Source organism: Candoia aspera, chromosome 3 (assembly GCF_035149785.1).
Source record: "Candoia aspera isolate rCanAsp1 chromosome 3, rCanAsp1.hap2, whole genome shotgun sequence".
Taxonomy (NCBI): domain Eukaryota; kingdom Metazoa; phylum Chordata; class Lepidosauria; order Squamata; family Boidae; genus Candoia; species Candoia aspera.
Window position 1 is genome coordinate 174,630,408 of NC_086155.1, and position 26,456 is coordinate 174,656,863.

Here is a 26,456-nt window from a genome sequence, read left to right on the forward strand (position 1 = left end):
ATTGAAACGAAATGTGAAGCTCAGCGAAATCACTGGGACTCCATTTCCTGGATAAATAGGCATTGGATTTGCCTGCACATAAGTGCAAGTCGCTAGTCAGTAAATGAAGTGAAATAAATAAATTTCATCTTGAGCATAAAAATCCACCTTTGTTCTCTGTTCTTTACCTGCAGTGACATTAAAATGTGAGCCTATACGTTGTTCTTTCAATAGGGATTTATGAAGTTTATGAGGAGCTAGTAGAGCATATGAAATACATAATTATCATTTCATATTGCACTTTACAAACATGTTGTAGTGACAGAAGTATTTCAGAGTTATAAATGCCTGATATATCTGCTATAGAATGTGTATTCAAATATTAAAAACACATTTCTTGTGTCTCCATGTATAATCTCCAAGTTTTATTGATGGCCACTATGCTATTTTTTTTAATTGAATACTCCTGTTCCATATTCACTTTATACAAATATGGGGTGGGGGTTGAATTTTTAAAAAGGAAAGTCACATTTTGTTTGCCTTCATGAACCACACAAGTTTTTACTGATCCTTTTTAACATTTCATTTTATTTAAGGTTTGCATGATGGAATTTAAGTTTACACAAGAACGACTGCATGTTTTAAATCAATACTGATGATACTTTCTACATCCTGTTATACCCTGGTGTGGTGGTCTTGAGTTTTTGCTCAAAAACAACATAAAATGGATCTAAAGGAAAGCTGTCCAAGTGTTAGCATCCCGAGCTCTGATGAACACAGAGTGAAGAAAAAAAGATTTACTGTAAGTATGGAAACAGAAGGCACATTATTGTATGCTCAGTTTCATATTCTCTTATATGTACTTGCTCAGTTTGGAGACACTTCAGTGCTACACAAATCAGGCCAGTCAGTCAGTAATCTTCTCTCTCAGGGTCCTTCCACAAGAGCCTTTGGCAACAATTGCAGATCAGCTGTACCTTCCTGTGGTCCCATGCTATTCTCCATTAGGCAGCTGAGACAGTTCACTTCCGGGTCAACCGTGGTGCAGCATATATTGCAAGAAGTCTGGTTTTAGTCTGCAGTGCTGGAACTCCATGTAGCTTGGGAATGACCTGCATTCTCACTAGCCAGAAACCCCATCTCCTGGCTCCTAGATGCTCTCCAACATTTAATTGATCTTTTGGGCATCTTTTTGTACAGAGCAGGGAGACAATACTTTGGAACTGTGTCAGCTCCCTCTCATTATGATAGTAGTGATGTTTTAGAAATCACCACAGTATGAAGAGTGGTAGGATGCTTGTAAGATGCCATTTTTCCCTGACTGCTATGAGAAGTAGATACTATGTCCTCTTTTAAACTAATCACAGATTATTATTATGCCTGAAAGACATGAACTCTGATTAGTTGAAACTAATATTAAAGCAAGCTAAAATCAGACTATGGACTATAAACAAATTAAACTGGGTGGCTTATGTCAATAAGCCAGAAATACATTTTACATTATTTAGAGTTCCCAATTTGGACATAATATCAAAACAGATTGGACTTCCAAGGGAGGCATGGTGAACTAAACACATTTCAGAAAGCGTGGAACAGACGACCATGGCAAGGACTGAAGAACTGGCAAGTAGACCTGTTTTTCAGAACCTCTCCAGATAAGGACAGGATGGGAGATTACCCATGTGTGCTCCAGACGGCTGCTCCTCATGAGGAGAACACAGGACAGTGGTCTCCCGTGGGTTTGAGCGCCGGGAGACAAAGGGATCAGCCATCATGCTCACAACCGTGGCAGATCTTTTTAAAGGACACTGGGTTCGCTAACCTCACTTTCTAATTACTTTTAGAAATTGCCTATTTAACTATCTTAAAGCTATTAGATATCTTCGGAATGACAGGTTTAAAAGCCACCTGGTGAATTTATTTTCATTCTTGAATAAAAGAAAAATTAACCATAAGTTTAAGAATTTAAAGAATTGGAAATAAATGGCAAAAAGCCAAATAAGACTTTGATCTAAGAAAGTTATAAACAAACTAAGATTTCAGACAAATTTGGAATACTGAGACTTTTACTATAAGATTTTGGAAATAATTATATAAAATAAACAGCTTTTCATGAGAACCATTTTTTTTTTTGGTCTATCTTAAGTCAATACAGAGATTTGAAATGTTATGATTTCAGAAATTGGACACTAGCGGGGACTAAAGATTCCATGCAGAGAAGGAAAAGGAAAAAAAAGTGAACTTGCCTTTGGTTTTTTGTTAGTATGGGGATTTACAAAATAACATAAAATGTTATAACATTTGAAATACTCCAGGAAGTTTTTGAAGAATGGGGCCAGAAATTAGCAGCTACAATATCAACGATGATGTCTACATCTATGGATAGACTATGCCCAAAAGATATTAATGAAGGAATGACAGATGTGAAACAATTTTTGTCTGATGCAGAAATATTAGAACCAGAAATATTGGATAGCTTAAAAAAAAGTATAGATTATAATAACAGAGAAGGCAGCTAAAGTGGAAACACAAATGACAAGCCAAGAGAATGACCTGGGTAAGGACTTTCTACTGGATATACAAAAGAAGTTGGTTAAAGCTTTGAAAATCGAAGTGGAAATACAAATGATAAACCAAGAGAATGACCTGGATAATGACTTTTTACTGGATTTACAAAAGAGGTTTGCTAAACCCTCAAAGAAGCCTTTGGAATGGGAAAAAGAAAAATTGAAGAGAGACCAAATCCTATGACAACATCTGAATGAATTAAGGATCAAGATTGTCAGAAGTAAAAGGAAGGAATATAAAGTTGGTTTGTGTCAGAACCAAGCCTGCCTCTGACTTGGAAAGTGAAACTCTTTCAGAGTCAGAGGAGGAATTAGAAACTTACCGGGCTGAAACCGGAGAAACAAAACTCCAGGGTGAGTCAGCAGCGCGGGAAGAACCCAAGACACTGACTGGCCAGAATTTGGAGGAGGAATTGAATACTCCAATCAGCGCGCACCAACGACAAGCCAAAACGCGCGTGCAGGAGAAAGCAACCCGATTGGCTACAGAAGGGTCCAAGCGTGCCAAAGATCGGAATAAAAGGCAGCCACGTGAAGAGCAAGCTGCCGGAGGAAACCGATCCTCCAAGCCTGCAGCTTCGGAAGAAGAGTCCTTACCTGCATTGGAGACAGCATCTTTTACTGAAGAGGATTCAGCACCGTTGCTCCACTCCAAGGAAGGACTGAATTTCATTTCTGCTGCCACCAAGGAATCAGCATCAGCTGAGCCCAGCAACCTTTACCTTGCATCCAGCTGTGAAACTCCACATTCTCCTCAGCAGAGTAGCCACACCTTGAAAACCCAGCGCCGCTGTTCGCCTACAGTCCTGTGCAACCATGCTTCGTACATTCAGCCGTGTTTAGGGATTTCACACCTATCTTGTTCAGGATCTTGGTGCCAGCCTAGTCCGGGGCTTCCAGCCGAGTCCAGCCTTGTTCCAAGTTCCAAGTCTTGCTCCAAGTCTCCAGTCCAGAGAATCCAGTCCTGCCCAGGGCTGCCAGTTGAGTCCTGCCTTGTTCTAAGTTCCCAGCCGTGCTCCAAGTCTCCAACCCAGAGGATCCCGCCTAGTCCAGGGCTTCCAGCCGAGTCTAGCCTTGCTCTGAGTCTTGAGCCCAGCCTGGTTTGCTGTTCATAGTCCTGCCTCGAGGTTCCAAGTCAAGTGTCCTGATAGTCAGTGATCCAGCACCAAAACAGTTCCAGTATCGTTCCAGTTCGAGACCTGCTGCCTCCAGCACACTGCGTTCCAGTTGCATCCAGCCTACCTTTCCAGAGAGAAGTCCTGTTTCGCCATCTTCTTGTGGCCCGGTAGGGCTCATTGAACCAAGTCTATGTTTATCAAGGATTTAGTTATTGTAAATAGTTATTTTAATAAGGAGTATTTTTATAAGACCCTGCCTGGTTGCATAGTCTGAACAGGACAGTTCGTTTGACCAAGATTAAAATAAGATAGGTTTCTATAAAGTTCTGTAACCCTTTATGGACTTTTTTCTGACACTAAGACTGAAAAGTTGATGATTTATGGATTTGCATATAGATAAGGGATGGGTTATGGAAAGAAGATATATTTGTAACCTTATAGGGGGTAAAGAGTTACTAAATTTGTTTATACTTGTGATGAAGATCAGAAGTCACTTCTTTCTTTTTCTTTTCCTTCTTTCTTTGCACTTCTTATTCTTTCTTTCTATTTCTCCTTCTCTCTGAGTTTAGTTTGTATTTGCTTTTACTTTGTAATTAAAATCTTCATAAAAGTTATAATTTAAAAACTCAGAAAATTTAAATCTTAGATCAGTTTCCATTTTCCGTATGGACATGCCAAGCAAAAAAAAGTTTATAAACCTCGGCTCACTTTTATCCCCATAACTCTAAATTGGCCTGATCAAACCTATTAATACTTAGAATAGTCCACCGTAAGTGATTTCATGCAAATGCATACTGCATGATGTAGGGTACGTAAACATTCAGCCTAAAAATATTGTCACGTGCTTATATTAGCTTAAAACATTTTTATATTCTGTGTAGCAGATCAAATTTAGGGCACTGACTAATTATTTAAAAATCTGAAAAAAATAACACAGACAGTTTCTTTTAAAAAATCCTTTAAATACAAACACATTAAATTACACTATTTCCCTTCCTTGTTAGTCTTGGTACTTTAGGCTTCTGTTTTCCTTTCATTGTTTCCTGTTCCTTCTTCCCCACCACATTTCAATAGCTTCATTGGATCTGGTATCTGTTTTTTGTCTGTGTGTTTTTTGGCATGGGGTTTTCTTTTTAATTTCATCAATAGTGCAAATTATTTTTCATAATGTCTATTGATAGAATTTGTAAATATTTCAGTTTGTAAAGATGACAATCTTCAGCGAAGGATCATTACCTTGTTGTGGTGCTGGAGCTTGAGCACCTCAATGATGCCATGAGCTAAACCGTGAAGGGCCACCCAAGACGGGAAGGTCATGACAGAGAGGTCAGACTAAATGCGATCCCTGGGGAAGGTAATGGCAACCCACCTCAGTATTCTTGCCGTGAAAACTAAATGGATCAGTACAACCAGAGATATGTCGGTATACCATCGGAAGATGAGACCCCCAGGTCGGAAGATGGTCAAAATGCTACTGGGGAGGAACAGAGGATGAGCTCAACTAGCCCCAGACGTGATGATGCAGCTAGCTCAAAGCCGAAAGGACGGCTAGCGGCCGACGGTGCTGGTGGTGAACGGCGAATCCGATGTTCTAAGGATCAACACACCATCGGAACCTGGAATGTAAGATCTATGAGCCAGGGCAAATTGGATGTGGTTATTGGTGAGATGTCAAGATTAAAGATAGACATTCTGGGCGTCAGTGAACTGAAATCGACTGGAATGGGCCACTTCACATCAAATGACCACCAGATCTACTACTGCGGACAAGAGGACCACAGAAGAAATGGAGTAGCCTTCATAATTAATAGTAAAGTGGCTAAAGCAGTGCTTGGATACAACCCAAAAAATGACAGAATGATCTCAATTCGAATTCAGGGCAAGCCATCTAACATCACAGTGATCCAAATATACGCCCCAACCACAAATGCTGAAGAAGCTGAAGTAGAGCAGTTCTATGAGGATCTGCAGCACCTACTGGACAACACGCCTAAAAGAGATGTTATTTTCATCACAGGAGACTGGAATGCTAAGGTGGGCAGTCAAATGACACCTCGAATTACAGGTAAGTATGGCCTGGGAGAACAAAACGAAGCAGGACACAGGCTGATAGAATTTTGCCAAGACAATTCACTCTGCATAACAAACACTCTCTTCCAACAACCTAAGAGACGGCTTTATACATGGACTTCACCAGATGGACAACACCGAAATCAGATTGATTACATCCTTTGCAGCCAAAGGTGGCGGACATCTGTACAGTCGGTAAAAACAAGGCCTGGAGCTGACTGTAGTTCAGATCACGAACTTCTTCTTGCACAATTTAGGATCAGACTAAAGAGATTAGGGAAGACCCACAGATCAGCTAGATATGAGCTCACTAATATTCCTAAGGAATATGCAGTGGAGGTGAAGAATAGATTTAAGGGACTGGACTTAGTAGATAGGGTCCCGGAAGAACTCTGGACAGAAGTTGGCAGCATTGTTCAGGAGGCGGCAACAAAATACATCCCAAAGAAAGAGAAAACCAAGAAGGCAAAATGGCTGTCTGCTGAGACACTAGAAGTAGCCCAAGAAAGAAGGAAAGCAAAAGGCAACAGTGATAGGGGGAGATATGCCCAATTAAATGCAAAATTCCAGAGGTTAGCCAGAAGAGATAAGGAATTATTTTTAAACAAGCAATGCGCGGAAGTGGAAGAAGACAATAGAATAGGAAGGACAAGAGACCTCTTCCAGAAAATTAGAAACATCGGAGGTAAATTCCAGGCCAAAATGGGTATGATCAAAAACAAAGATGGCAAGGACCTAACAGAAGAAGAAGAGATCAAGAAAAGGTGGCAAGAATATACAGAAAACCTGTATAGGAAGGATAACAATATCGGGGATAGCTTTGACGGTGTGGTCGGTGAGCTAGAGCCAGACATCCTGAAGAGTGAGGTTGAGTGGGCCTTAAGAAGCATTGCTAATAACAAGGCAACAGGAGACGACGGCATCCCAGCTGAACTGTTCAAAATCTTGCAAGATGATGCTGTCAAGGTAATGCATGCTATATGCCAGCAAATTTGGAAAACACAAGAATGGCCATCAGATTGGAAAAAATCAACTTATATCCCCATACCAAAAAAGGGAAACACTAAAGAATGTTCAAACTATCGAACAGTGGCACTCATTTCACATGCCAGTAAGGTAATGCTCAAGATCCTGCAAGGTAGACTTCAGCAGTTCATGGAGCGAGAATTGCCAGATGTACAAGCTGGGTTTAGAAAAGGCAGAGGAACTAGAGACCAAATTGCCAATATCCGCTGGATAATGGAAAAAGCCAGGGAGTTTCAGAAAAACATTTATTTCTGTTTTATTGACTATTCTAAAGCCTTTGACTGTGTGGACCATAACAAATTGTGGCAAGTTCTTAGCGGTATGGGGATACCAAGTCATCTTGTCTGCCTCCTGAAGAATCTGTATAACGACCAAGTAGCAACAGTAAGAACAGACCACGGAACAACAGACTGGTTTAAGATTGGGAAAGGAGTACGGCAGGGCTGTATACTCTCACCCTACCTATTCAACTTGTATGCAGAACACATCATGCGACAAGCTGGCCTTGAGGAATCCAAGGCTGGAGTTAAAATCTCTGGAAGAAACATTAACAATCTCAGATATGCAGATGATACCACTTTGATGGCTGAAAGTGAAGAGGAACTGAGGAGCCTTATGATGAAGGTGAAAGAAGAAAGTGCAAAAGCTGGTTTGCAGCTAAACCTCAAAAAAACCAAGATTATGGCAACCAGCTTGATTGATAACTGGCAAATAGAGGGAGAAAATGTAGAAGCAGTGAAAGACTTTGTATTCCTAGGTGCAAAGATTACTGCAGATGCTGACTGCAGTCAGGAAATCAGAAGACGCTTAATCCTTGGAAGAAGAGCAATGACAAATCTCGATAAAATAGTTAAGAGCAGAGACATCACACTGACAACAAAGGCCCGCATAGTTAAAGCAATGGTGTTCCCTATAGTAACATATGGCTGCGAGAGCTGGACCATAAGGAAGGCTGAGCGAAGGAAGATCGATGCTTTTGAACTGTGGTGTTGGAGGAAAATTCTGAGAGTGCCTTGGACTGCAAGAAGATCCAACCAGTCCATCCTCCAGGAAATAAAGCCAGACTGCTCACTTGAGGGAATGATATTAAAGGCAAAACTGAAATACTTTGGCCACATAATGAGAAGACAGGACACCCTGGAGAAGATGCTGATGCTAGGGAGAGTGGAAGGCAAAAGGAAGAGGGGCCGACCAAGGGCAAGATGGATGGATGATATTCTAGAGGTGACGGACTCGTCCCTGGGGGAGCTGGGGGTGTTGACGACCGACAGGAAGCTCTGGCGTGGGCTGGTCCATGAAGTCACGAAGAGTCGGAAGCGACTAAACGAATAAACAACAACAAACCTATAGATATTATGGATTCAGACCAAACCTTAAATTTCCTTGGAGATCTAGGTTACTCTAGCACCATTCAAATTAGCACATTCCCACTGATGAGAAGTGATTTCTTTTACAAGAAGCAAATAGCAGCAGGGGCACTGTTTAAATGTTACTTCTTGCAAAAATGCAATAAAAGGAAAGAAGATTCTGGACATGAGAAAGTAGTAAATGCCTCCCTAAGAAAAGGGCATAGTTCCTACTGTCTTTAAAGATAGAGCTGTGTAGTGCTTTCTTTAATAAAAAAGCATCCTAATACCTTCCAATTTATTAACTTTTTTGTATAATGTGTTAGTGATGTTTCTTAGTCCCAGGTGTTTGGAAGAAACTGATTACTTAAGTCCATACCTGTCTGGAATTTATCCTCAGTTGGGTGACTAATCAATAGGAACCTTTTTTCTAGACTTTATAAACTGATGAGTTCCTGCATATATCTCAGTTTCTTTCATCAGGAAATCCATTTAGAAGAAGAAAATGTATTCAGCAGACCCATACTGGAGAATGCAATCTATTGTAGCTGTGCAAGTCTTTGGATGAAATATTAAATAGTTAATTAAACAAATGAGGCACATCCATAGATATATAATCCCATACATTTTTATAAGGCTTTTTATTAAAAAAAATGTTTGTGTCAACAGGTCTACAAAGTCTTGGTCTCAGTTGGCACTAATGAATGGTTTGTCTTCAGGCGATATGCTGAGTTTGACAAGCTGTATAACACAGTAAGTAAGGGAGTTGTGCTCAAATTAGTTCGGGAAATTCCCTTGAACCAGTTTCTTCTGGTTCATATCTGTATTGTTGTTATATCATGATTGAGAACTGAACCAATCTCTGAGGTTAAATTATATCATATGACTTATATATTTCAGCTAAGGAAACAATTTCCTACAATGAATTTGAGAATTCCTGCTAAAAGAATATTTGGAGATAATTTTGATCCTGGTAAGCAGATGTGATCTGGTTCTCACTTGGTCTTTAAACTGTTTCTGCACAAGTGATTTCAAAGCCAATTAAACATTCCCAGTTGAATTCAATAAGACAAGGTACAATGGTCTTTTTTGGCATTTTCTTCAATATAACAGTATGTAAAAATGCACATAGATGAGTGTGTGAATATAAATGTGCCATACTTGGCTATATCATCTGAACCAACAGCAGGCAATCTAGTTCCCTCCAAATGTTTAAGATTCCAACTCTATTAAGTTCCAGCCATTATAATCAGTGACAAGGGATTGTGAAAACTGTAATTCAAAATTTCTGGTGAAATTTATCTGTAGCCCTCCCTCCCTCCCTCCCTTCGAAAAATGGCTTGCCTGCCAGACAGGGTTGCGTTTTAGATCTTGAAGGATAAGTGGGGCATGCAAAATCAGTTGTATTTTATCATTGGGTTTAAGGCTAATATCTTTACATCATTCCTGACATTTCTGGATTCTAGGATGCTGTAAAACAAGTTACTTGCATTTGATTATGAGTAAATTTGAAGTTAGCTTTTATTTAAATCCATTTTGACACCAACATGAACCTGGATACCAGAGTTCTTAGCCCATCTAACACATGCAATTAAATCATCTAGTGCTGAGGCACTAGATGTATTGTACTGTGTTTGTCCATGTCCCATAATATTGAAGAGTGCAGGTGATCTGACCTGTTGCTTTCAGGTACATAAATTTATGATTAGATCCCTTGAAATTCTTGCTGCAGAGTTGACTTAATTTTTCTCTATTTTTAGTAATACTTTCAAAACAGGTTTAAATCAAGGCATGCAACTCTGCAAACATAAGTACATTAAGCATCAGGCTCCTAAAAACAAGGAATGGTGCTCAGTACATTAAATTCTGTCTGTACTCATTAGTGCCAAGCAGGATATATTCTAATTCATTGCAAAGCTGTATGATTCTGATAAATATGAAGGATACACATTCTCCATTATAGCAGTTCTGTCAGCATCTAGAACATTTGTATATTCACTTGCGTACAAATAGCAGGTTTTGGTTTTATTTTTAGGGTTTTTATTTGTTTGTTTGAATCTGATTGCATCAGATTTCTTTAGGTTAACTATTGCTTCTCAGCCTTTTAGCTGAGAGACATGTTGTATATAAGATACCAATCTATTAGCAGAAAATGGAAAAAGTCTATTCACTTAAGTGGTTGTACATAATATGTTTTAAATTCTGATAGATTATATGTAGCATATCCTTTAAGTTAGTTCTGGAGTATTTGTCCTCTCTAATTAAAGTCTTTCTCTCCCCCCCCCCTCTCTCTCAGTAGAACATGCAAATATAAATAGACTGAATGTGAATGCTTGTTGTACCATCCAAATGACATAATAGGCCTACCAGTTTTTACTGATCATAGTCAAAGAAATTAGCATATTTACTCATGGGGAGAGAATTCCAGTTTATCTCTGATTAAATAGAACTTCTCTTCTTTCACTATGTTCTATGCACCCTAGAACTGTGTTTCATGCACACACTATCTGAGTTTCAAAGCTGCTTTTTTATATTATTGTTTCCCTTACAGTCAGTTACTCCAAATCTAACTTAGTACTGAGCTTAACAGGATAACTAATTTCTGATCTGAGATGCAGTTGGAGAGAAATGCCCTACCAGCTTAGTTTTCCTACTAGCCTCACTTACTCCAGTTGGTTTTCCATCTCTGATTTCCTACACAGGATGTAACATAGGATTAATCAAAATGTGTGTGGATCTATCATATTCTCAGATAACAAGAGCAATATAGGGATTTTTTAAATTTTCAAGTGTCTGCTCAGTAGTATCCATTTCACCATATCCTTCTCCTTTAAATGCCTGCAGCACTTTTAGAATTAAATCTATTTTAAGGATTTGGTACACAATAAGATGACTTTTTTATAAAGGATCTACTTATTATATAGTCTAATCTGTTTCACCACTCCACTGACATTTATGGGACTCTGGAGAGCAGCTCTGATTGAGAATGCGGGAGCAAAGATTATTCATGTTTTTGTTATGAGATAATCTAAGAAATGTGTATATTTAAATTTTGAAACACACATTCTGATATCTGATCTTTTCTCATTTGTTTTTCAGATTTCATTAAACAAAGAAGAGCAGGATTGAACGAATTCATTCAGAATTTAGTACGACAGCCAGAGCTTTGCAGTCAGTAAGTGAATCTGTTTTTTCCCCCAAGAGAATAAAATTATGTGCTAAACTACAGAATAGAAACCACGACCCACACGTTCCTTCTAAGTGATATATTGTAAGAGAATGTCTATAACTTTTGATTACCAGATACTGCACACAATGAAATGGAAAGTGATCACCATGATGTTCTTCTTGAGGTATGCTTTCAGCTGGTCAAGATTAGAGTACTCAATTAGATATGATGCTCCATATTTTTTTAAACCACTGCAAAATTGCTGCTAAAATCACTAGTCAAGCCTTTAATTATTAGTAGCCTGGTCCTATGCTTAGGTTCACTTATTTTATTCACAAGGAGGTAAAGTATGAGTTTCTATGACTGAAGGAATCTATGGTTGATTAAATAATCCATCTGAAGGAACTTACAGTCCCACTGGCATTCAGAACTCTCTGAGAGGGTTTACCTATTAATTTCAGGTTTCATATCACACCCTTCTGAATCAGAAAAATAAATGAATATAAGCAAACTCATAACACGGTTAAGGTTGACATCATCTCACCAGAACTAGGGTGTTTTCTTGGCTTTGTCAGTGACCAAGAGTATTACTTTGATTTTAATCAAGACATCTAGATTATGAAATTGCAGAAGAGATAGCTAGATGAAAACTTGAATAGAATTGGCTGTTATCTTGAATTATGCTCTTGTAAAGAAGCCCAGTGCTCTCATATGAAATATGTGGTATTAAAATGCAGTGCCTCCATCTATTCCAGAGGAAGGAATTCTCTTTGCAGCCCACTGAAACCAGATTCCTAAACATTCTGTAGATAAAATATCTTCCATCTATATAATCACCAGTGCCATATCCTGAAAATTGAAGATTCTGCTTCCCTGGTTCTTAACTGTTTCAATTTTTGCACAGTTGTCCAAGGATATGGCTTTGCTCTTAGAGGTTCCTTCATTCTTTCCCTGTATTAATAATAAATTCTGTTGGCCAAGTGCAAGTCCTTTTATACCCAAAATAATTGTCATAAATGCATAAAGGATAGAACTACTGGCATGTTCATGAAAATCCTGAGATGTGTAGAAATATACAAATATTTAACAGGAAAATTCTAACAATCTGAACTGAAATGGCTTAGTGTGCCAATTAACCTGGCTAACTAGATAACCAGAAGATTTTATAAGACCAAACATTGCTGGAGCATCTTCAGAGAGTACTCACTAGGTATTGTTTAGAATTCTTTGTTGTATAATTCAACACTTTATTCTATTGTAGCTGTTTAATTTATCTTACTATGTTATTGTAAGCCATCATGAATCTTGAAGATTTGGTGGCATACAAATTTAATGAACAAATAAATATTTGCAGACCTGACTCATTGTTATGACCTCACCTGATAGCATTTCTCTAGAGATGGCCAGGGGAAATGTGATTTATATTATTTTTCTGGAACTATCATCACTCTTAAGTTTAATAAGTCACAACATCTTGCAGGATAGATCGCAACAGACAAACTTTTTTTTAATCTGGTGCTTTACAAATGTATTGGTTAACTCTCATTACCTTCAACTAGCAAGCCACCTGAAGAGCATCCAATTGGGAAATGCTGGTTTAGTTCAGCAATTTTCCTGTTCCTCAGCTAATCATTATCCCCTGCATTCTGTGAGAAGCCTCAAGATTTTCAGTTTGTGCATGGCGTTTTTCTCATTTATATGCAGTCACAGGAGAAATCAATAGACTGAGTTGCACCCTGTGAGATTTTACACTGAGATTTTACATTAAATGATACACTTTATAACTTAATCAAGTCTTTAAATGAATGAATCCACCAAATACTGGTGGATAAATGAGGCCTAACGGGTTTGGCAGTTAGGATTAAATGGAAATAAACTTTATACTTTGGTCATTGTGAACCCTGCATTTCTGTTGGATTCCTAAGTACTTATTATGACCATTTTCAACCATTTAAAATAGCAAACTTTGAGAACCATCTGCCCAGTGTCACTGATATCCATCCTGAATTGGCTGTTGCAACATTATTTCTAGAGAGCTGCTGCCTTAGAACAGTTTGGAAGCTTCTGTAAATTCAGAAAGCTGTGACTTGCTTGAAATAAAAGATTATAGAGAGTATGTTCCAATTCTGGCTCAACTATAGGATTGTCTTTATAGTTTCCGGGCCAGTTGAAACTATTGGCAACCTTTGTTTTACAGTCTTTGGAAGATAAGGAGTTTTCATATCTCAGAAAATGCATTTTCCCATATATACCTCTACAAACCCTTAGGTTGATGTATGATGCACTAGGTGATGTCCTATCCACAAGGAAAGTAAGAATAGTTGAGATACAGGTTCTTCTTGTCCCACTATTGTGCCTACTCTGGAATACATACCCAGTCGTAATGAGATTGGAAACTTCACTGTTGGCTTTACTGTGTCTTATTAAAATGTGCCCTTTTTTTGGAAAATGTTCGGGTCAGTTGTTAATGCCTTTGAAATTAATTTTAACTGAGCAAATTTATGCTGCTTTCATTCAGTTGTATATAATTTTGGTGGTGATTTTAATGTTATTAATACAAAATGTAACAAATTAAAAGCTAAAAATGGCAGGAATACAAGAAGTGTTGCAATGGAAATTGTTTCTTCCTGGTGGTTTTTATAAATGATCTAATTAATACATACTGTGTAGATGGAAATGGAAGTTTGTCTTAATTAACTCTGATATAATCTAACTAGCTTCTGGTTTGATTTCGGTTTCCATCTAAGTCATGATCATAATTTCTTTTTTGTTTTGTTGTATGTGTTATTGATATTGAAAATATATAATAAATCATTATATAATCAGTTAAATTATCTTTCCTAGTCCAGATGTAAGATCATTTCTTCAGATGGACAATCCAAAGCACCAATATGATCCTTCTGAAGATGAAGGTGAAAGAAACAGTCAAAAGGTAACTATTTTTCCCCATCCTCTGCTTAAATTACAATAGTTACCTTATTTCCTCTACCCTATTGGCCTCTTCCAATATCTCTCTTAACATCTTGATTTATACTACAGTACAGTGGAATGTAAAGCATTGCCTACTTCTCTTCCCAAATATAGTAGAATGTTAACTCTTTATTTCACGTTATTCAAGGCTTGGAATCCTTCAACTTGTATCCCTAGACTATTTTTAAAATATTCATAACCACTCTTCCTATGTTCCAGTGAAGATGCCACTCTTTATGTCAGTAAGCTTAGTTTGGAAACTTTGCACCTTCATCAGTGAAATTAGAAGCATATCCACAATACTTTTTAATAAAGGAAAATGTGTGAGAGCAGCCGCTATTCCTACAATGTCTCTGGCAATTAAAGCAGCATTAACTAATACTTATCACTACCCTCCCACCATTGGCTAATTGACATATAGTTCATGTCACTCAACACTACATCCTACTTCATGCTACAGTGCTCAAGCAAACTCCATGGAGTGCTGACCCACCCTGGTCAGAGACTTCTGCAGTCTAGCAAAGCCATGCATTGAACCTGTAAGATGCAGCATGTCTCTAAGAAATGGGCCCAAATCCCCCTCAGCATTAATCCACATCTGATTTTCAATATAATCAAGAATATCTTGCCACATTTTACTTTTTCATTTTTATATCATTCAAAAATTTAATATTGTTGTCCTATTAGAAGGCTTAATATTTCAGAGATGCTTTCTGTTCCCCTGCCAACAATCATAACTGTATTTGATGAGTTGGTAAAGGAATGTTAATTTTCTTTAGTAATGTGAGTTTGTCATGTCACAGTTGGACATTTTATTTCCAGATGATGCTGGTTCTATTTGCCATGACAATTTAAACAATGCCAAGGTCTAATATCTGCTCTGTGAGTTAGTTGCTCTAGTTTTACACTAGTATGTGTACTGCAGTTTCTTCCCAAAATGTATTTGTTGTTCATTTGAGATTAACAGTAGTTCATTTAATAATAAATATAACACAACCACTATCATCATCACAGTAATATATATGGTATTAATCCATTCAACTTTGACCCAATACATTTATTTAATCCAATGATGTGAAATGTGAAAACTACACAAAATACAGAAAAATACTCTTTATATAAGACCAAATGCAATTATTATTTTTTGAAAATGAAGTTGTTCATAGTAACCTAGGCATCTTGATGGGCAGCCATATTTTTCATTGGTAACAACTTTACACCCAGCTCTAACTTAACTATGTCACCCTGTCCCTACCACATCTGTTCACCAGGCAGGAAAGAGTTTCTTTTCTCCTTCCAGACCAGATCCACTCAGCCCAGATTTTAATAGTACTCATCTTCTCTCCACATAGAACTCCTTCCACTTGTATTTTTAGTTCAGCAGGATTTATTGTGTTCCAGGATTGGGGACAGGGTTGGCATAGTATAATGTATACATATAATCAGTCATACTCTGACCCAGGGGCTCACTCCATCTTTCTAGGGTGGGGTTGACAGCCTGTGGGTCACATTCATCCCTGCAGCCCAATTTTTTTTTTAAGCTCTCAGAGCCCTAGAGAATTCTGCTGCTAAAATTTGACAGCAAAATGGCAAAAATTAATCTGTAAAATATGTGCCTTAAACCTTTGGAAGGGTTAATCCTAGTATTTGTTCTTTCAAAATCTTTTAAAGAGCCTGGAAAGTTTGACCCCAACAAAAGCTGTAGGTGTAGGAACAACATATCTAAAAGGATACACAGTAGTCTGTACAGTCCCTTCCAAATACCTTTTCAGAGTTTAGTTTTTATCACTGAGTTTCCTTTTTCAACCTCAAAGCTGTTTATTAAAACAAAGTGGATCTTCTTTTGGACAGCACACAAAGGTATGTGGGGAAAATAGACTTTGCTCCTAGAATTAGAAAACTGTCAGAGAAACAAAGTTGAAAAAAAGAGCAATTTACACTCACTGATGTGAGGAATATCTTTGCAGTGATAGGGATTACAGTAATTAACCTTTGTTTCTTTCAAAAACAAAGTTACAAGAAAGACTTTTTTCCCAAAAAAATTCTTAATTTGAGTATACCAGAATTAAAAATGCAATCTGAAATGTTACGATTAAATGTTCTAACTAATGAATTATCTATAAACTTGGCTTGAGACTAATTTATATTTTTATCTTTCAACAGCTAAATTCTACCTCACAGAACATCAACTTGGGGCCATCTGGAAATCCTCAGTAGGTTTTAGTTAAATATAAGCTAGTCTTTACAGTTACTTCATTAACCATGGGGGAAAAAATAAAGAGCACCATGCATGTAATTTCAATTTGGGGCCGTTTTAGGAAGAAACTGTTGCAATTTGGAACCAAGAGAATATTGTCCTGCAAAGTTATTGAGTGTAAGGAAAAATAAAGGGGAAAGGATGAATTTGTGGAAAGTCAGCAAAACAAATACTAAGGGAAAGAAACATGGAGGATAATAAGAAGGCACATGCATAAAATTGGATGCTATGTAGAATAATTGGTGCTCTAGGAGACTGAAATATGGGAGATATCTGACTGTTTTATTTGAACTGTGACAAGGAGCACAATAAATATAGCAGGAATAGTTATTACATAAAAATCTGCAAAGATAGGAAGCATATGTGGCATGGCTACCATTCAACTGCTAAATAGCTACTTTTTATCATTTTGATTACCTGTGTTTTTCTTTATCCTGAAACTACTCCAGTGCTAAACCAACGGACTTTGACTTCCTGAAAGTTATTGGGAAGGGCAGCTTTGGCAAGGTAGGTTTCATTTTTATTATTGTACTGTATACTCTTTGCTCATATCATTCCATTTGAATATTTTTTGATTCTATAGTTTGGGATATATCCTTTTGTTGATGATATGAAAAGAAGACCTATAGCTAAATGAGAGAGCTGCATGCCTTAGGTATCAAAGATCCCAGTTTCAATCCCTGGAATCTCAAGGGTGTTTTTTAAAAAAAAAATTAGCAAGCAATCTAAAATAACTACATAATCTCTATACACCTGCTACTTGTAAGAGTACATAGGGCTAGGCTCGGTAAACTAATATAGGGTTTCATATTGTATGTAGCTTTAGAAAACCTAAGGGATTGGAAAAATATTTACTTTCTTCAGTAGAACAGACTTTGACTTTGTATGAAAATTATTCTTTAGGTTCTTCTTGCAAAACGAAAATGGGATGGGAAGTTCTATGCTGTTAAAGTTCTGCAGAAGAAAATTGTCCTAAACAGGAAAGAGGTGAAAGGAAAGAGATTTTATTTTTTTCTTCCAGTTACAAAATTGTTCCTACTTACTTACTGACCCTTCATTTCCTCATAGCAAAAACATATCATGGCTGAACGTAATGTGCTCTTGAAAAATGTGAAACATCCATTCTTAGTTGGGCTGCATTATTCATTCCAAACCACAGAGAAGCTGTACTTTGTTCTGGATTTTGTTAATGGAGGAGAGGTAGGTATACTTTTCAGTCTTTATATTGTGGCCAAATGCCATCTATTGAAATAGCAGAACCACAAGTTTTTGCCTGCAGCTTAAGAGAAACTGCAGTAACTAATTGTAGTGGCTTAATGTAAATCAATTCCCACATTGCAAATATAGATCCATTTGCTGCTCTGCTGCTAATATTATTACTTACTGCCTTATGTGTATATGGAATATCTAGTTTAAAAATTATTACATTAGTGATTTAAATTAAACATTAGTAAAACATGGGTAACATTCACAAATAATGCTAAGCCAGGATTTCTAAAACCATGGTTGCTGGTTGCTATAGTAGACCAGTTTATGTACAATACTAAACTATAATGAATAGGTTTACCCATCACCTTAAATTAGTAACAAGCAAATAACATTATAAGTTAGATTTATGTGCAAACTAGACCATTGTAGTAGTTTATTTAGCAGTTGCAGCCCTATCATACCAAAGTTACAGGTGTGAAAAAATACGGAAATGATTAGAGGAAGGATGTGAATCATTTATGCACAGAGTGAATTTTTTTTGCTGTTTTGATAGATATTTATATGGAAACTGCAGAATGTGTTAATCTTATTACTAAGAATAACACAGTTTTTAAGGCCATTTTCTTTTAACTTGCTCCATGCATATTTACAGCTCTTCTTTCACTTGCAAAAAGAACGTACCTTTCCTGAACACAGAGCCAAGTTTTATGCTGCTGAAATAGCCAGTGCGCTGGGCTACTTGCACTCCATAAAAATTGTATACAGGTAATGAATTAGACTAAAAGCGAAAATAAAATAAATGCAGGCATTTTTGTTTAATTATGTATTTACTTTTGTCACTTTTATCATTTGTTGGTTTATACAGAGACCTTATTTCTTTTTAAAAATTACAGAAGAACATGACTCTTGCTAGAGATTTTACTTTATATCTTATAGTGAATTATTTTTCCATTTTTTCCCATTTATGCCCAGAGATCTGAAGCCAGAAAATATTCTTCTAGATTCATTGGTAGGCAGTGAATATTTCTTCCTATTATCCAAGGAATTTTAAATAATACAATCACTAACATTCTTCACCGTTTGACAGTAGACTTTTCTTTTCAATGCAGGGGCATGTTGTCTTAACAGATTTTGGACTTTGTAAAGAAGGAATTGCTACTTCAGACACCACTGCAACATTTTGTGGAACACCAGAGGTAAGTTAGTTTACTTGCATAATATATACAGTATATTTTTTAATTTTGCAGGAAATGTTGATATGCTTGCTAGGGTGATGGGAGCACATCAGGATGAAGGTGTTGCTCAGGCAAATTTTATATTATAAAGAAAGTCCTAGTACATGTTTGGAACTTCCATAGATAGAACTGAAAAAAATATACCTGAGATATATAACATCTAAATAAAATAGATGCAAATTAAGTATTAGGAAAGTCTTGCTGACTGTAAGGGTGGTAGATTTGCTGCCTAAGAAGGTTGTGGATTAGAGAAGCCAAACTAAGCCAATAGTTACAAAAAAAGTATTTTAGCAGTATTACATAATTATCAATATCACAAGAAAGTTCCCAACATACCCTCCCTGAGATTTGTATGGCCCCAAACTTGTCCTTATTCAAATGAGTGTGTCTTTTCCCCCAGGCCTTGGGCTAGAGTGGGTAGTGGGCCCATTATGGGGACAATTAGTTTTGAAGAATTCTGTTTTTGTTTTAAATTTCTTTATTTACTTAAAAGATTAGCATGGCTGCCCATCTGAAAACACAACTATGAGTGGCTCACAGCAGTAATGAAACTACAAACCATAAAATCATAAAAACAAAACAAGCTTCAAAACATCTTCTACCGTTACTGATAATAACACACATATATCTAAGAAATCAATTTTGAGCTCTGTTAAATAGTTGAGAGTGAAAGACCATAGACTTATGCTTAGCGTCACTCATACAAAAGAGTTGTGCCTCCTACTAACTACTGAAGCCATTTTTCCCCTACAGTACCTGGCTCCAGAGGTGATTCGAAAGCAACTCTATGACAACACTGTAGACTGGTGGTGCCTTGGAGCTGTTTTGTATGAAATGCTATACGGTCTGGTAGGTAATCTTATATTTTTCAAACTGCATACCTGGATCAGTGCCTAAAAATATACACTAGATGCTATTAGGGAAACAACTTCTTACCCTGTGTCTCTGCTCCTGCTATTGGAAACAGGATGCTGACTAAAGGGATCCTTATTCTGATCTAACAGAATTAAGTTTAAAATTAACTTTAATGAAGTTAAAATTAACTTTAATTTTTAATATTAAAACTATTAAAAACATAGTAACATCCACAATGCATATTTGTGAATGGGTTACTTTGTTCCCAGCAAGTCTTGTGTCTTAGTCATTTGCTTCTGATGTTCTCTTAACTTCCTGGCTAGCTAGTGGAACAGATTATGTCACCTAGCACAAAAGAATAGACAACTGAAATGGCAATGATTGTATTCACTGCTAAAGAGAATGGAATCATTCAGAAAAAGCTGACAATACCTAGATCATTTGTAACAGTTTCCCACTTACCCTTTCATTCCTTCTTGATAATAGGATAGCAGGGATCCTTTCTGGGTTTTGCAATACCTATACTGAAATGTACATTTTTCAGCATTTAGGAAAATGCCTGTTTCTTCCTACAACCAGACTTTGCTGCCTGTCCCAGTTATAAAATGTTTTGCTTACATCCATAAAAAATACACAATAATTTTGAATATTATTCATAATGTCACAAGCAATTTTTGTTTAAAGATATTGGACAGTAAAGGGGATATTGCATTGAGTGCATTAAGGTTTTGATCTGAGATCCGTAAAAGCATCACATGTGAGAAAAATAGCAAGTATTGCCAATTAGAACCAAGTTATTTTCCTCCTGTGATCCAGAAAATTGGTACTTCCTACCAGGTCCTTGATTGTTTTCTATTTCAGTTCACTCAGTGAGGTTGCTTTCTTCAAAACAATTACCTGAGAGTATGCTTCTTGGTGGTAAAGCTTTTGCAGTGGACCTATTTTTACACCATAATATAGCAATAATCCATCAGCAATCTTTATTTTCCTAAATTTCTACATTAGGTCATCTTCAGGATTTGGTGTTGAATCTGAAACTATAATCTAATCCAGTTCAGATAGAAAATTGCAGTATTTAATTTAAATGATCCCTTGTTTGTTTAATCCCAGGTACTAAGAAGGTCTCATGGCACTTTAGAAATTGTTCAATTTCATGAGTACCAAACAAAAAAAATTCTTAAAATGATGGTCCAGTCCTAAAATTAATCCTCTCTCTTATCTTTATGACATGCACTCATTAAGCAGATAAGTTGCTGTTCTCAACTGTTTTCTGTGATCTTTGAGAGTGAACATTCTGTAGCATGGGTGATTATTATTATTATTATTATTATTTATTCAAATTTTATTACCGCCCATCTCCCCCAAAAGAGGGACTCTGGGCGGCTTACAATAAAATCAAGCTACAACAATAAACGTTAAAAATCCCATAAAAATCAAACACATTACAAATATAAAATGCAATAAATAAATATGAAGTCCAAGAGGCTATGCAAAATACATCTACTTGCATTTCTTGAACAAGTACACTATTAGCTTTGTTCTGTTATCTTTTCCTACAACCTCTCCAGCCTCCTTTTTACTGCCGTGACGTAGCTGAGATGTACGAAAACATTCTTCACAAACCTCTCCACTTAAGGCCAGGTGTCAGTCTTACAGCTTGGTCTATTCTGGAAGAACTTTTGGAGAAAGAGAGGCAGAACAGACTTGGAGCTAAAGAAGACTTTGTATGTAAAATATCTTATTTTAAATCAAGTAGTAAATAAAAGAACACTTAGAAGACTTACTTCATTAGTTATATGAAATGCAAATATTTGTTCCTTTTTTAAATGTTAGGTGACCTGAAAAATTTAAGTAAGTCAAGTTCGGGTACTGCATTTCATTCTGGCATACAGAATATATTTCCCAGCACAACCTGTCTCTAATGCAGTTTTATCCAACAACCATCAGAGATGAGGTTTAGTGCTTCGGTACCAAATCAGAGACGGCTGATACAATGCATTATACTGCATTTCAGTTAAGGACATAACTGAACTGGACCAGATCATATAACTGAAATCTACATTTTAACATTGATTAAAATGTTCCATCTAAATTGTCAATACAAAGATATAAGTTCTATAGAAATATGTATAGAACAGGTTAATCCAATCTTCATTGGTTTGAATGGAATTTAGGCATAATTAATTTTCTTTGAATCAAGAGTTAAACAATGTGAAGTGTGAGGTTTTTTTGCCAAATAGAAAAGTTTATTCAGGTTTTTAAGAACTGAACAATTTATAGCACTAGAAGGTTGTTCATCTTCATTACAATTGTGTTTCATATTGGTGCAGAGCTTTTATGATACTCAAAGACTTTCATATTTATAGTCTTTGTAAACTCCATAGGACAGGTTGGCATTATCCATTCTAGGATATGGTGAATTGAGGCAGAGAAATGGATTCACTTGTCTAACTATGAGCCTAGTTGATGCAAAAAGTGAACTAGAGATATCCTCATTCACAACTCAGCCAAGAATCTGAGCCAGTGTACTGCGCAACTCCTGATCATTTTTAGGTTAATAGTCTTTTGCTGATTTAATACTCTTCAAAATGCATCATCTTTGGTTCCTGCATATTGTAAATTTCTTATTGAGCCAGCTATCCATTTATTTAACTGTTTCTATATAGTCTTAATTTCTCTTTTGTAAATCATAGATGTTTACAAAAGGAAAATATCAATACAATATAATATCATTGCAGTTGTTGAACTGCTACCTTTTCCAGAATCCAAAATGGGAAGGTTGGAAACCAGTGATGGCATCTTGAGGAGGGGGTACACAATTGCTTCCTTTATGCACACAGGATGACCCCCTTACTCAAAGATGAATTAACCACAGCTTAAACCTTTTGAAAACCTTGGCCAACCAGGAAGGGCATGGATCTACACAGGTGGCAGCACTGACATTCTCAAGGACCCTGTCCACTTCCTCAGACTCCTGCCTCCTGCAAGGCAAGCAGTACCTCCCCCTTTCTCAGAGGTAATTATCACCTCCCCAAACCCATAGGTGCCATGGAGGCCATGAACTCCTGACCTCCATACAAACAACACCTATGGCATGCAGATTGAAGTTACCTGGCAGTAAAAGCCTAGGCAACCCCCACACCATCCCAGACATGAGATCCAGAAGCTTTGGGCATGTTCTGCTGGGCAGCAGTGGGGCTGGCAGCAACTCTAGCTTTGTTCTTCAGTCCTAATTGCACATATAAGCACTCACCCCTATTCTCCAGTGAGCAGTACCTCTGGTCATTGTCAAGGTCTCACAATAAATCATCACCACACTCCCTTCCCTTGGAGCTGGGTTTATCAGGAACATGAGGTTTTATGTTGTGTTTCATTTTTTAAAATACTTAAATATCCATCTGTGTTTAAACAGTCAGCTACTCTAAAAGTCTCTGGATCATTTAATTTTCCTTCTGTTGCTGCTCATGCATTGCTTCTTTTTCTCCCTTTCTAAATTTATCTGCTTTTAGAACAATCTAAGCAATTTCAAAATAATTTAGAAATTATATAGTGAACAGAAAGTTAGCATGGGGAAGTATAAAAAGTCATATTAAAGCAAATTATTGTAAGACAGTTATCCTATCCCTTATCCAAACCCAGCTTTTCTACTTTGGCTTTGTTGGTTATGAAAAGCACCTCAGCAACAATTTACATTTACAGAGTATTATAAGGACAATCTATTATTAAGAATACATGATTCTGCCCCTGTAACTTCAAGAAATAACACTGTTATGTGTTAAGACATAATCACCAAAATGTTTAATATCATACATTGGCAATTCAGCACATATCTATAATTTTTTAGAACCTGACTTTAATCCAGAACAGGAATATTTGTTAACTTTTTTGGATCAGACCGGTTTTCTGATACATTCAAGACAAATTATATAGCTTGTATTAACCTGTATTGTATATTTCAGCTTGAAATTCAAAGGCACCCCTTCTTTGAATCTCTCAGTTGGAATGATCTCTTACAAAAAAAGATCCCACCACCATTTAATCCTAATGTGGTAGGTGCAATAATTCCTACTCTTTATTCATTAAGTTGTCATAGCTAAACTGAATGAAAAACTTTCATGGAAGGAAGGGATGAATGAAAAATGATCATAATGTTGCATAACCTCAAGAGGATATGATCCAGAAACAAATTAGTAAACAGGTGTTTATGTGGAGCATTGTACTTATGAGGCTGTATCCAAATGTAACCATTTATTGATAGAATGCCATTCACCAGTAGAATGAATTCCTGTTTCCTTTCTCCATTGTCTTCAAAGCAGATTTTGGAGAATTGTGGGAGGTGAAAAGGGAGGGGAGTAAATGGAAATTCCATTGCATGAGTGGACATTCACTGCTTAACACTATAGATAGATCATAATGTCTGTACACTCTAAACTTCTGTTGAAAAATTCATTAAAATCATTTTAAGTTGACAAGATTTGGAAATATAGGCCTCTTCCTTGCAATGTTTTACATATGCTTTATTTTCTAGTTTGGTCCAGATGACATCAGGAACTTTGATGCAACGTTTACAGAAGAGATGGTACCCTGTTCAGTTTGCATTTCTTCTGAGTATAATATTGTAAATGCTAGTGTACTGGAAGCAGATGATGCATTTATTGGATTTTCTTATGCACCACCTTCTGAAGACTTATTTAATTAAGATGAAGATTGGATCATTGGAAATTATCTCTAGGAGGAGTGAAATTATTTGATTATAAACAGTTTCTAAAATATATGCAACAAGTGCCTCATTTGATCTGCTGAAGAGCAAACTTTCTCTGCTGTAACATGAGGATTCTGGGCATTTTGAATTACATTTTCAGACTGTTACATATGCTGCACAAAAATATTTTTAAAAATACATTTAGGTAAGAGTTCCTAACCTTGAAACTTTTTAAACAATGATAATGTCTGTTTTTCATTCAGTTTACATTGACATATCTAGATCATTTGTCTTTATTATCAGCACACCCATATAATGGACTTTGTAATTATAATGAACTTCCATGCTTGAAATATTACTATGCAATTATTTTTGTATACTGCTGTTTAAAAAGATAAGCTTAATCACAGTTCGTTTGCTCAATTGGCAATAGTACTACTTTATTAACTATAAGAAATAAAAATATATACAGTATCAATCAGTTTAATGTAAACCTGTGCCACTGCAGTCATGATGGGCATATAAATGAAGTCATTTATCACTTAAGTATTTGATACATTCCAGTTATCAAACATAGGAATGTATTTTCTATGTTAAGTAATGATGGAACAAATTAGCATTTAATATTTGTTGATGACCACGTATCTCACAATGACTATTTGGCCTTTTCTTGTAGGAGAAGCTAAGTGTCTCCCTCTCCCAAAATAAAAACATTAAACATTACTGCCATTTGTAGAAGGGAAACTCCTTCTTTCTGTGTTGAAAGCTAACAAATTACAATTTGATTCTATTAAAAATCTTACTTCTTTGTGATCTGTATTTTAATTTCAGTTTTTTTTTTTACTTGCCAAACATCTGTACAGTTTCCTCCCAGATAACTTACTAGAGTATAACCTTTTTATTTTTGGACATGCATGCACATTTATCCCTAGTATAGTTGGTGATTTTGAGGGTGTTGGAATGAGCTTCAAAATACACTGTGAAATTTGAATAGGGAAACATTTTTTCTTGGCTTTGGCAGCCTCTGGTTGAATAGAAATCAAACGTTTGCTTTATAAAATATTTTCACTTTATAATATAAACAAGTTTTTCTTCTTTGGTCTAGTCTTCCAATTCATAGTAAAAGGATGAAGGTATTTGAGACAATCAACATAAATTGTAATGTTGTTACTGTTTATTTAATTTTTCCACTAATAAATGGAATTTCTATCAACTAACAAAATGGAAGTAAAAATGTTTTAAAAATACAAATTAAATACATAATTAAAATAATAAAAAGTCAAAGGATGTGTTGTTTCAGGAAGGCTGATTTGAATAACACTAAAAATATGGTGACCTGTGGAGATATTTTAACAAAAAGATGTACAGTATATACTCTCTATTACCAGCCTGATTAACAGTCTGACCATAGCAAACTAAATAATGTATAGTGTATACAAACACAATCAAAGTATCCAACCCAAAGCCTACTTTTGTCTTCAGTATAGCAATCTTCAGTGGAGTCCTAACTCTAATCCCAAAAGAGTTCAGCTGGCCCATTTTAACCAGTTATATGCCTCCTGCAAGATCCAGTTTTCTCACATGAACCACACATCCAATGAAGTAGCTGGTCAGGTTCATATGACCTTGGAGAATATGTAGCTTATGTGGAACAATTCCAAATATGTTACTGGCCTGGTCTGAGTAGCAAAATTGTCTTGATCATTCCACAGATGACCTCTACAATGGGAGTAACTTCGTTGATCCTCCTGGATCACTCAGCAACTATATGAAGCCACTGAGTGAGGTTGTCAGGAATCTTGGGGTTGGGTACCATCAATATGCCCACACTAACAATCATAGTATTTGCTGAAATGACTGCGTAGAGCTAGAGTAGGATGCACTGTTCTTCAGTGATCCTGTTCCACACTCCAGAGTTGGCACCAGAAGGTGACTTCAGCAAGCTTCTACTAA

General features: G+C 36.5%; 1 protein-coding gene across 1 annotated transcript in view; it reads left to right on the forward strand.

Moving 5' to 3' along the window:
* The window catches only part of SGK3 (serum/glucocorticoid regulated kinase family member 3), a 52,483-nt gene extending 27,167 nt beyond the window's left edge, over positions 1–25,316 (forward strand). Inside the window, exons 3-18 of the mRNA XM_063299352.1 lie at positions 576–781; positions 8,776–8,859; positions 9,007–9,079; positions 11,206–11,281; positions 14,120–14,207; positions 16,409–16,458; positions 16,952–17,009; positions 17,406–17,489; positions 17,571–17,702; positions 18,364–18,476; positions 18,684–18,720; positions 18,821–18,907; positions 19,700–19,795; positions 21,370–21,525; positions 23,761–23,850; positions 24,330–25,316. Of these exons, the coding sequence (XP_063155422.1) occupies positions 704–781; positions 8,776–8,859; positions 9,007–9,079; positions 11,206–11,281; positions 14,120–14,207; positions 16,409–16,458; positions 16,952–17,009; positions 17,406–17,489; positions 17,571–17,702; positions 18,364–18,476; positions 18,684–18,720; positions 18,821–18,907; positions 19,700–19,795; positions 21,370–21,525; positions 23,761–23,850; positions 24,330–24,500 (1,473 nt within the window). The 5' untranslated portion in view covers positions 576–703 and the 3' untranslated portion in view covers positions 24,501–25,316. The remainder of the gene's footprint in view (positions 1–575; positions 782–8,775; positions 8,860–9,006; positions 9,080–11,205; positions 11,282–14,119; positions 14,208–16,408; positions 16,459–16,951; positions 17,010–17,405; positions 17,490–17,570; positions 17,703–18,363; positions 18,477–18,683; positions 18,721–18,820; positions 18,908–19,699; positions 19,796–21,369; positions 21,526–23,760; positions 23,851–24,329) is intronic.
* The last annotated feature ends 1,140 nt before the right edge of the window (positions 25,317–26,456 follow it).